This window comes from Lagenorhynchus albirostris, chromosome 11 (genome assembly GCF_949774975.1).
Source record: "Lagenorhynchus albirostris chromosome 11, mLagAlb1.1, whole genome shotgun sequence".
NCBI lineage: Eukaryota > Metazoa > Chordata > Mammalia > Artiodactyla > Delphinidae > Lagenorhynchus > Lagenorhynchus albirostris.
In genome coordinates, this window is record NC_083105.1 from 30,635,737 (window position 1) to 30,648,187 (window position 12,451).

General features: G+C 38.3%; 1 protein-coding gene across 4 annotated transcripts in view; it reads left to right on the forward strand.

The window, feature by feature from the left end:
* The window catches only part of ATP2B1 (ATPase plasma membrane Ca2+ transporting 1), a 132,018-nt gene that overhangs the window by 64,721 nt on the left and 54,846 nt on the right, over window positions 1-12,451 (forward strand). For all 4 annotated transcript variants that reach the window (XM_060164965.1, XM_060164967.1, XM_060164968.1 and 1 more), the window contains exon 3: window positions 5,447-5,644. In XM_060164965.1, the coding sequence (XP_060020948.1) occupies window positions 5,447-5,644 (198 nt within the window). The remainder of the gene's footprint in view (window positions 1-5,446; window positions 5,645-12,451) is intronic.

Genomic DNA, 12,451 nt, shown 5'->3' on the forward strand with positions numbered 1-12,451 from the left:
ATGAGATCCATGCCCTTGGCCTTATTGCTGCTACACTACAATCAGCGGAGCCAACAGGACTAGGCAGAAGATTCTCAGTATATTTATTCATAAGTTATTCTAAATGATTTGATATCATATCTCCTCTCTTTTTAAAACTAGCACCATGTAGTCTCATTACCAGTTCCAACTGCTTACCTTTCTCTTCCCCACAAACTTTGCTTTCCCCCCCCTCACAGTCGAGCCTCTTCCTACACCTATAATAGGCTAACACCCACACCCTGGATTCCATTTACTCTGGCTTCTTCAAAGGCTTTGCTCTAGATTAACCAGCCTGTCTCTCCTTTATCACCAGTGTGGTCTTCTCTAGTTGGTCATTTCCATTGCTAAATAACTTGCCTTAATATCTGTCACTCATCTTTAAAAAGCAAAACGGGTTTTATTCACGCGTTTTAATTCACCTTTACTGCTTTATTTTACTTTTACTGCTTTGTTTCTCTCCATTGCATCACACTCCTAGAAGAAGTTTCTGTACTCACTGTTTCCACTTAACTAATTCCCATTATCTATCTGATTCTTTTTAATCAGACTTTCTTCCATACCTCCACTGGAAGATTCCTTATCAAGGCCATTCCTTATCAACTGGCCATCTAGTGAAAGCCAGTTATCCATTCTCTGTCTTCATTTTACTCCACTTTTGAAACACCATTTGATATAATCAGCCACATCATCTTTTTTAAAACTCCCTTTCTGTAGTACTGCATGAATCTATTTGTAAGTGCGTGTGTGTATCCCCTTTTCTTCTCAGTTTCCTTTGGTGTTTTAAGAACCCTAGCTGATCTTCAAATCAAATGTTGGAGTGCTCCAAGGCTCTCGCCTCAGCCCTGCTTTCTTCTTGTCAACTTACTTTAGCTTTCTAGAAGCGCTCATTAGGCCCATGGCTCCAGAATCATCTGTATATTGAGGACTCTCTGGCTCGGATCTCTCTGTGAGTTCTGAATGTGGATAACCGGCTGTCTACTAGACATTTCTGCTTTTTAATGGGCATCTCATGTTTAAATCGATAAAGCAAAACCATTAACTCCTGCCTCCCTTTTTCCACCCAAGTCTGCAGTTCCCAAAGCCTGCCCTATCTTGATAAATGTCTCTATCATCTATCCACTTGAGTGCATGGACAAAAAAGAATCTAGGTATCATTCTTTATCCTTCTTTTTTTCTTTTATCCACATCTAGTCCTTCAGCAAGTTCTGTCTGATCTCCTTACAAGATACCTGGCAGATTCAGTGACTCTGCCTCCATTTCTTTCTTTTTTTTTAAAAATTAATTAATTAATTACTTAATTTGGCTGCTTTGGGTCTTTGTTGCTGTGCGCAGGCTTTCTCTATTTGCGGCGAGTGGGGGCTACTCTTTTTTTTTTTTTTTGCGGTACACGGGCCTCTCACTGTTGTGGCCTCTCCCGTTGCGGAGCACAGGCTCCGGACGCGCAGGCTCAGCGGCCATGGCTCACGGGCCCAGCCGCTCCGCGGCATGTGGGATCTTCCCGGACCGGGGCACGAACCCGTGTCCCCTGCATCAGCAGGCAGACTCTCAACCACTGTGCCACCAGGGAAGCCCCGGGGGCTACTCTTCGTTGCGGTGCGCGAGCTTCTCATTGCGGTGGCTTCTCTTGTTGTGGAGCACGGGCTCTAGGCTCATGGGCTTCAGTAGTTGTGGCACGCAGGCTCTAGAGCGCAGGCTCAGCAGCTGTGGCGCACGGGCTTCGTTGCTCTTCGGCACGTTGGGATCTTCCTGAACCAGGGCTCAAACCCATGTCCCCTGCATTGGCAGGCGGATTCTTAACCACCGTGCCACCAGGGAAGTCCTCTGCCTCCATTTCTGAACCCAGATGCAAACTACCACCATCTCTTACTTTGTACTGCAGCGGCCTCCCAGCTGGTCTTTTCCTCCACTCTCCAACTCTTCAATTTCTCCTTCAAACAATTTAAATGAAATTAGTTATCACTACCCTGCTATAAAGCCTTCTAGTGGTTTCCAATGCACTTAGAATAAATGCCAGTCCTCTCTTCATACTATTTTAATTGTCTCTTTATTTGTCTTCCTCCATAATATAAGCTTGCTGAATGTAAGACTTGTTATATTCACACTGGCTTTTTAGCAAGTAGAACAGTACCTGGAAGTAGCAGATATTCAGTATCAGGAGTCGGGGGAGGGGGGACAGACTGCTGCAGAACTCTGAACTTCATTATATTTAGATTATGTGAGTTTATTATTTTACATGAATAGAAATCAGCTGTCCCTAAAATGGAGTTAAAACCTATAGTGTTTAGTTTGTAACTTGTCTTTCTTCCTACTTACCTTAACTAACTGTTGCCCTGTAGTTTATGGTTTATAAACTTTGTACCTTCTCCTTTGGTCCTCCCAAACTATCTGAGTTATACCAATAAATATTAATGCCCGCCCAACCCCAAAGAGTGACTTGCACAAGATTTCAGTAGGTGAATTGGAGCCTAGGTTTTCTAATTCCTAAACCAGACAGCTTCAGTGGTGCAGTGACCTAGGTGTGTGCTTGTATATGTGGTGGTAGCATAGGAAGAATTACGATAACCTTTGCATCAGCTGCTTTTCTTTCCTTATTCCCTCCAAGATACGTTTTTAAGCGATCTTTAGCTTCATGGCTGTTCTTTTCAGCATTAACAAAATATTGGCCCCTGTTATAACCAGTATAAGATTTTGTCAACTATTTTTATAGTTGCAGTGGTGATATTTAAAACTGAGGTGTTTGTTATATGTAGTTAATGGTAGACTCTATTAAGGGTGAGTTAAACTGATGGAACCAGTATCTTCAAACATATTTCTTAGAAAGAATTGGAGACTGACACAGGGATAACAATCTTTTATTTTTGCTGTAAGGGCATTAAAATATAAGACAGAACAAACCTACCCACTGTCTAATATCATCCTTTCATAAAAGAAAGGGTATTTTATTTGAAAAGCAGTAAGCACATAATTTCAGAACATCTCAAAGTATAGTTCTTTAAAACAAATACATTCTGTTTCATGGAAAACCTCACTACATCGATTCCCTTATCCCCCGATTAAACCACAGACTGTTGTTAACTGTTTGCAGCCAGGATTGATGAGGGCATTGCTCTTGCCTGAAGAAACAGTGTGTGGATTCTAAGTTATAATTTGCAAGTTTCCTCTCTCATATTGTGTTTCCTGCTAGTCACAGTCAGTGCAGTCCTTCACTTCCTTTCTATCCATTGACTCTGACTCAAAGCCTAGAGCTCTGTGGAAGCTTTCAGTTGATGACTTTTGTCATCAGAAATCTAAGATGCTTTTTGAACTGCCTAGTGTGGACCCGACTGTGCTACAGTTGCTTGTGAAAACATTCTCTGGAAGCTTTTTGGTGTCTTTAACAAGTAAATAAGTAATTAATAAAAAACCAAAGTAAATAATTACTTTAAGGGCTTCCCTGGTGGCGCAGTGGTTGAGAGTCCGCCTGCCGATGCAGGGGACGCGGGTTTGTGCCCCGGTCTGGGAAGATCCCACATGCCGCGGAGCGGCTGGGCCCGTGAGCCATGGCCACTGAGCCTGCGCGTCCGGAGCCTGTAGCTCCGCAACGGGAGAGGCCACAACGGTGAGAGGCCCGCGTACCGCAATAAAAAAAAACAAAAACAAAACAAATAATTACTTTAAGATCTGTATATTCATCTCTCATTGTTTGTTCTAATAATGAACTTCCTTTGTTTTCTCTCTCCTACTCTTCGCCTGCCTCTGCATCCAGAGTAATAGCTAAAACACTTAAAGCCGAGAGCCTTACAGTGATCTGCTGTTTTCCTGTCTTTTTCCTGTGCTGTTCTCTTAGAATGAATTCTTGCCAGAAAATAAAGAGTTGAGGTTAAATTGATTATAAATTTAAATTTATAATGATAAATTAAAAGTCATGTCATCCTGGTATCTCTGTCCTCTTCTTCAGTGTTCTTTTCCTTTTTTAAAAATATTTATTTATTTATTTTTGGCTGCGTTGGGTCTTTGCTGCTCCACGCGGGCTTTTCTCTAGTTGTGGCAAGTGGGGGCTGCTCTTTTTTGTGGTGTGCGGGCTTCTCACTGCGATGGCTTCTCTTGCTGCAGAGCAGGGCTCTAGGCACGCAGGCTTCAGCAGTTGTGGCACGTGGGCTCAGTAGCTGTGGCACGCGGGCTCAGTAGTTGTGGCTCGTGGGCTCTAGAGTGCAGGCTCAGTAGTTGTGGCACACAGGCTTAGTTGCTCCGTGACATGTGGGATCTTCCCAGACCACGGCTCGAATGTGTGTACCCTGCATTGGCAGGCGGATTCTTAACCACTGCGCCACCAGGGAAGTCCCTTCTTCAGTGTTCTTAAACTAAGGGAAAATATCATTTGTCACTGCTGCCTGTGTTTTCATACTCCCACAGTAATGTAAATATATACATACTTTGCATTAGCTAGTTGGGATATGTCTAGGCTCGACAGGATCAGCAGGATTAAATTAGAGAAGGACTTGCTTGGTAGGGTGAAGGAAAGGCAAATATGATCATCCAGCTCTCTCTTAACCTTTTGCTTCACGGCTTTCTAATTCCATGCTCCAGGCAATAAATAGTTATGTCCTACAAGGTACCTTTTCCTTTACAGTGATGGCCAGTCAATAGCACTACCTGTTTCTTTAACTGGAAATAAATCCTAAAAAGTAAACTTGAAGGAAAGGTCATCCTAAGTCTCCTGTTTTTTTTGTGACTTGCAAATCTTTTATCAATTGAAGTATAATAGACCTGTTTTTGTTTGTTTGTTTTTGTTTTTTTGGACCATGCCACGCCTTACAGGATCTTAGTTCCCCAACCAGAGATTGAACCTGGGCCCTAGCAGTGAAAGTCCTAACCACTGGACCGCCAGGGAATTCCCTATAACAGACCTTTTAGAATAGAAGTTTTAGAGCTTATAGTGGATGAACTTTTCATTGTTCTTCAGCAAATAAGAATGAAAATAAAAGACTTTCACTTATTAAGTTAACCAAGATGCAATAAGTAAATCAAATAAATATCTTTATATACTTCCCCACTTTTGGAGGAAAAATATCATAAGTAAAGGTCAGGGAAATGTTTAATTCCAATATAAAACCATCCAACTCATATATCATTTCTGGTCTCTAGCAGTCTATAAGGTGGTGTAAGACAGTATGATCAAAACCCAGCAGTTTGGAAAAGTGGAAATTCTTAGTTCAACCTTACGTCATCTACTTAAAATGTTCTCTTAAAGCATTGCACATGTTTTTTGGTGATTTAAATTATGTACACTTAGTCTAACTCATGAGAATAAACCATTTTGATAGGGTCTTAGGAATTGTGTCTAAATGTAACGAATCTAAAGTGTAGAGAACGTATGTGTTTTGAATAAAATATTTTCATTTGTAAGTAGTAAAACTGTTCACTTAAATTTATTTCTTTTTATTAGGTTTAAGTGGAAACCCTGCAGATATAGAGAGAAGAGAAGCTGTATTTGGAAAGAATTTTATACCTCCTAAAAAGCCAAAAACCTTTCTTCAATTAGTATGGGAAGCATTACAAGATGTCACTTTAATTATATTAGAAATTGCAGCCATAGTATCATTGGGCCTTTCTTTTTATCAACCTCCAGAAGGGGATAATGCACGTAAGTAAATTGGGCGGGGGAGGGAAGACTCTTATGTGTGATGCTAAGTTCAGTGCATTTGCTTACTTAATACATAATAACAATAGCAGGCCAGCTTTTATTAACTGCTTTGTACTGGATATCATTCTAATAGTGCTTTTAATAGTTCTTTAAATATATTACCTCAGGTAATTTTCCCAGTAACCTTATAAGATAGACAGTGTCACCTCCATTTTACAAGTGAGACACAGAGGTTAAGTAACCTACCCAAGTATGCATACGCTGTGTCTGGCAAAGCACTAAGCCATATATATGATGTGTTATGTGTCATCGTGATTTTTAGGTTCTTTAGAACACTATTGTGAAGTAATTAGTTTTTAATTTGGTTTTTTTTTTAATCTTTTGGAAAATCATTATGAAAGCAAAAATTTATTCTTTTCCCTAATCCATTACTTTTCAGGTTTTTAAAATGTTATGTGTATTTTGTTATATACATGATTTGGATAATTTCCTTGCCATCTTAGAAATGTTTATGCTACAAAGTATTCTGACCAGTGGAAAAATATAGAATGGTAACTCTGCTTTAACTGCACATGATTTTGTGTTTCTCTCATCTTTCTATGTCCTTCATTTCTCTCTTTTTTTTCTTTATTTTTTTTTCTTTTGCTGCATTGGGTCTTCGTTGCTGTGTGCAGGCTTTCTCTAGTTGCATCGAGCAGGGGCTACTCTTTGTTGTGGTGCGCAGGCTTCTCATTGCGGTGGCCTCTCTTGTTGTGGAGCATGGGCTCTAGGGTGTGCAGACTTCAGTAGTTGTGGCATGTGGGCTCTAGAGCTCAGGCTCAGTAGTTGTGGCGCACCAGCTTAGTTGCTCCGTGGCATATGGGATCTTCCTGGACCAGGGATTGAACCCATGTCCCCTGCATTGGCAGGCAGATTCTTAACCACTGTGCCACCAGGGAAGTACTCCTTCATTTCTCTTTTAAATTTCTTCTTCTTTTCCCTTAAAACAAATTATTTAAAATGGATATTTCCAACATTACATTCTATAACTGCCTGGAGAGCTAGCTTGGGTTTTGGTCACTATATTTAAGAAGCTATAGAGTGAACCATTAGTATTTTATATATCAGAAGAGTGATTCACCAAAATATTTTTGTTTGTGAAAGCTTCATCTTTCTGCCTTTCAAGTTATTAAGAGTTTAATAAATATTTGCTAACTCTAAAAGTTGGCTTAGGTAATCATTTAAAGTAATTCTTTCAAAGGTATGCCTAGAACTCATGTGAGAGGGAACTTCTGGCGGGGGCGGGCGGGAGGAGGTAGTGGGTCACAGCATAAGCGAGTGGATCTGAGGCTAAAGTCTGTGGAGATCAGGATTCTCAGAGGGCACTGTTCACATTTTTCACTGGAACATTCATTGTCACCTTGGCAACCAAGAGTATCTCCAGTGGTAGCCAGGTATCCTATGGTGGTGGTGGGGGGGCAAAATCGCCTGCAGTTGAGAATCACTGATGTATATAAGAAAGGATTTAGGCAATATTCTTATCAGTATTGAGCCAAATTATTTTTTAAACTTTTATTTATTAAATAAGCGGTACGTGTTTTGCTGTTGAAAAATTAGGGGGGGAAATGACAATTCAAAGGAAATCATATTTACTGAAAATCCCACATTTTAGAGATTATCATTTTAATATATATCCTCTGAGATTTCTTAAATGTTTTTGTGTATGTGTCTGTGGTGCTCATGTATATGTATGTGTGCACAAGTGGGTAGGTGTGAGGATGTGTAAGTGTGTGTGTCTTTTCATCTGGAAAGGGAGGTGATATCATGTTTAGCAACATGCAGTTAAATTCTTTACTGCTTGGTTTATCCAACTGTCATAGAATACTGGGAATTGGTGCTCTAGACTTGAGTGCGTTAGCAGATGATTAAAAACTTTTTACTTTTAACATTTTTTCCCAAAACTATAAGAAAACTGAAGAAAAATATTTTCAGTGGGAGTAGGTTTTTTTTTTACTAACGGGATCTGGGCAAATCTTGGAATTCAGACTGCTTCATTTGTAGGATACAGTGACAGGCCCTTTTTTATATTTGCTTAAGGAGATAACTGGTATTAGATCCAACTGAGAAGATAATCTAGAGTTGTTGGTATCTTAAGGCCCTTTAAAGAGACTCAAAATCTACCAGAAGATGTTAATAAACCATATAAAGGTATTTTTGCTCCATGGTAAAAGTTTAGTGTTTGCACTTTTTAAAAAACACTTATTAGTATATTTCATGTATCTTTTCATCATGTTACATTTAACACTAAGAAGTGGATACTTGCTTAAAAGGAAATCCATTAATTGTAAATCTATAGTCATAGAAATCCAAATTATCAAAATTTCTTACTAGTACTATTTAGTGTGAAAATAAGCACTATAACCCACATAAATCTATAGTCACTGTATACAACTAGTGGTTCTCAAACTCTTTGGTCTCAGAACCCTTTTACACTCTCTAAGTATTGAGAACTCCAAAGAGGTTTTGATTATGTGAGTTATGTCTGTAGGTATTTACTGTATTCTAAATTAAAACTGAGAAATTTAAAAATATTTATCAGTGCATTTAAAAATAATAAATATTATAATATATAATTATAATTACTATAATTAATGAAGTTTGAAATGAAATAATGAATAGTAGTGGTGTTTTTAACGTCATTGTATCTCATTGAGGTCTGGGTTAATTGAAGATAACTGGATTCTCATCTGTTTCTGCATTCATTTTGTTGTATTTAGCACATGTAATGTAGTCTTTGGAAAGTTTCACTATACATTCATGAAATATGAGGCAAAATAGCATCTTAGTGTTATTCTAAAAACAGTTTTGACCTCGAGGATCCCCCTGGAGTTCTTAAACAACACTTTGAGAACTGCTTTTTTATGCTGTTAATATATATACACTTGATATACCACCCAAGAATCACGTAGGGGATTTTAGAATGGCATATTTGCCCTGTGGTGTAGAGAGCATAGGCTGAATTCAGATGGTGTGTACCTCATGGGTGAATATATTTACAAGGGAGCGCCTTTAGTAAAAATCGATTTTTATTGTTGTATTTACACTTGGACTTTACTGAAAACATTATTAAAATACTTTTTTTTTCTCCCATGTATAACTGGTAAACTACAGTCCTTTCCTAACTTTGATTTTCAGATTACTTTTTTTTTCCCTGCAGCTCCCTTAAAAATTTGTAATGGTCATCAGTAGGAAAAAGATTCAGTTTCTAGAAATACTTTAATACTGTCTATTTCAAGATCATTCTAAGTTTATCTGTGTAATATAAAGTAGAACTATATATGAAATGAAATATGTCACTAACTTGTTTCACACTCTCTTTTGAAATATTCAGTAGTTTAGTTATAAATACATATGCGTGTGAGATTTAAAGCTGAAAATTAAATAATTGTCTCACAATTCCTTTCCCTTAACCTCTGTTGCATTGTCTTTAAACTTTTTTGGTTATTTATCCTATAAAGAAAAGATATGAGCATATGTCTCCAAATGATGCATTTATGAATTATATATATTTACAGTTATTTATACTGTGAGCATTTTAAAACATATACATAAATAGAAATTAAAGATTAAAAAGGTGAACGTTTAAATTTTTGATTTTTAGTAGCCTTAAAACATCATTATTGGGCCTCCCTGGTGGCGCAGTGGTTGAGAATCTGCCTGCTAATGCAGGGGACACAGGTTCAAGCCCTGGTCTGGGAAGATCCCACATGCTGCGGAGAACTAAGCCTGTGAGCCACGACTACTGAGCCTGCACGTCTGGAGCCTGTGCCCCGCAACAAGAGAGGCCGCGCACCGCGATGAAGAGTGGCCCCCGCTTGCCACAACTAGAGAAAGCCCTTGCACAGAAACGAAGACCCAACACAGCCAAAAATAAATAAATAAATAAATAAAATGAAATAAAAGCATCATTATTAATAGCATGATTAAATATACATTATTATAGTTTATAATCTTGATTTAGCCTGATTTGGGTCTAAGTTTGTTTTCTTTCAGAACTTGGTTTTAATATCTGTCATAGCTGGAAAAAACTCAACATTAGGTAAATCCAAGTGGAAGATTTTAGTGTACTCACTAAATCATGATACTTATTTTCACTTCCATCCACCAGTTATGTAAAAGTTTTTCTTGAAATACGACTGGTAAATTTCATCTTCTGATATGAGTCTGTCATTCACTATTAAAAAGTATTGCTTTTTTTTTTTTCAATCTGCAGTAAGGGAATCCCTTGCCATCACTTGATTTTAATTTAATATATTTTTAATTGTATTTTATTTTATTTTTTGGCCATACGGTGCAAGCATGCGGGATCTTAGTTCCCTGACCAGGGATCAGACCCACACCCCCTACAGTGAAAGTGCAGAGTCTTAACCACTGAACCACCAGGGAAGTCCCAAGTATTGCATTTTTATGTTTTTAACCAGTAAGACCACTGTAGAGCTTTATTTGGAAGATAATATTTTAGCACTGCCTCAAGGTTGGTGAAAGTGGTCAATATAGTATTTCAACCTTCATCTGTTCTTGAGTTCAGACTTGCTTTATGTAATTCAGAGAGCAAATCTCTGATATTCTGGGCAGGGGGAAAGGTAAGGGGAAGCTGTCTTTACAGCTTCTACTATTTAAAATAATGTAAACCATAGATTCACTTAATTGGTTATTGTATGCAATGATACATAGTTATTTCTTCAGCTTGAAAATAAATAAAATAGAAGTTTTAGTATTTGGATGGTGGGGCCAGCACTCTCAGTAGATCATCTAGCCATCTCCTTTAGAGAACATGCTTTATACCCACTGGTGGCTGAATCCTGCTGATCTCACACGGATATTTTTTGTGATTGTTCACATCATGCCCATTTGGTGGGGATGGTGATTGTTCCATTTCACGCAAATTGATTTTTCTCCAGCTTCTGTCTTCTCTCCCTTTATCTGTCCCACCTACCTCTCCCTGATTCATCTTTATTCAGCACCCTTGCACCTCAAGTCCTCTCTTCAGTTCATGCTCACTCTTCTGGAATATGCTTTAATCACTTCTGGTGTCATTGGTTTACTCATTATTTTCTTGTGAATAATCCATTTCCTGTTCTGCATTTCCTAAGAGAACCATTGACTTTCAGAGATTTTAGATCAACGCTCAGTAAGAAAGAACTTTACATAGGAACAAAGAACATACTCCTTCATGTGAATTTAAAAATAACCAAAGTAAGCTTTCAAAAAACAGTTCACCTTTACTACATGTATATCCTTTCTATTTTGTTCTCTTTCATTTTTCAAAATTCTGGTCATGAGCCACTGAATTGATTTTATTTTCTTCATTTATTTTAAAAACAACTTTATTGGAGTATAATTGCTTTACAGTGGTGTGTTAGTTTCTGCTTTATAACGAATTGAATAAGCTATACATATACTTTATCCCCATATCTCCTCCCTCTTGCATCTCCCTCCCACCCCACTAAGTGGTCACAAAGCACCGAGCTGACCTCCCTGTGCTATGTGGCTGCTTCCCACTAGCTATCTGTTTTACATTTGGTAGTGTATATATGTCCATGCCACTCTCTCACTTCGTCCCAGATTACCCTTCCCCCTCCCCGTGTTCTCAAGTCCATTCTCTACGTCTGCGTCTTTATTCCTGTCCTGCACCTAGGTTCATCAGAACCATTTTTTTAGATTCCATATATATGTGTTAGCATACGGTATTTGTTTTTCTCTTTCTGGTTTACTTTACTCTGTATGACAGACTCTAGGTCCATCCACCTCACTACAAATAACTCAATTTTATTTCTTTTTCTGACAGTAATACTTCATATGTGCCACATCTTCTTTATTCATTCATCTGTCAATGGACACAGGTTGCTTCCATTTCCTGGCTATTGTAAATAGAGCTGCAGTAAACATTGTGGTACATGACTGTTTGGAATTATGGTTTTCTCAGGGTACATGCCCAGTAGTAGGATTGCTGGGTCGTATGGTAGTTCTATTTTTAGTTTTCTATTTTTAGTTTTTTAAGGAACCTCCTTACTGTTCTCCATAGTGGCTGTATCAGTTTACATTCCCACCAGCAGTGTAAGAGGGTTCCCCTTTCTCCACACCCTCTCCAGCATTTATTGTTTGTAGATTTTTTGACGATGGCCATTCTGACTGGTGTGAGGTGATACCTCACTGTAGTTTTTATTTGCATTTCTGTAATGATTACTGATGTTGAGCATCCTTTCATGTGTTTGTTGGCAATCTGTGTATCTTCTTTGAAGAAATGTCTCTTTAGGTCTTCTGCCCATTTTTGGATTAGGTTGTTTGTGTTTTTGATATTGAGCTGCATGAGTGCTTATAAACTTTGGACATTAATCCTTTGTCAGTTGCTTTATTTGCAAATATTTTCTCCCATTCTGAGGGTTGTCTTTTTGTCTTGTTTATTGTTTCCTTTGCTGTGCAAAAGCTTTTAAGTTTCATTAGATCCCATTTCTTTATTTTTGTTTTTATTTCCATTTCCCTAGGAGGTGGGTCAAACAGAATCTTACTGTGATTTATGTCAAAGACTGTTCTGCCTATGTTTCCCTCTAAGAGTTTCATAGTGTCTGGCCTTACGTTTAGGTCTTTAATCCATTTTGAGTTTATTTTTGAGTATGGTGTTAGGGAATGTTCTAATTTCATTCTTTTACATGTAGCTGTCCAGTTTTCCCAGCACCACTTATTGAAGAGGCTGCTTTTTCTCCATTGTATATTCTTGCCTCCTTTATCAAAAATAAGGTGACCATATGTGCGTGGGTTTATCACTGG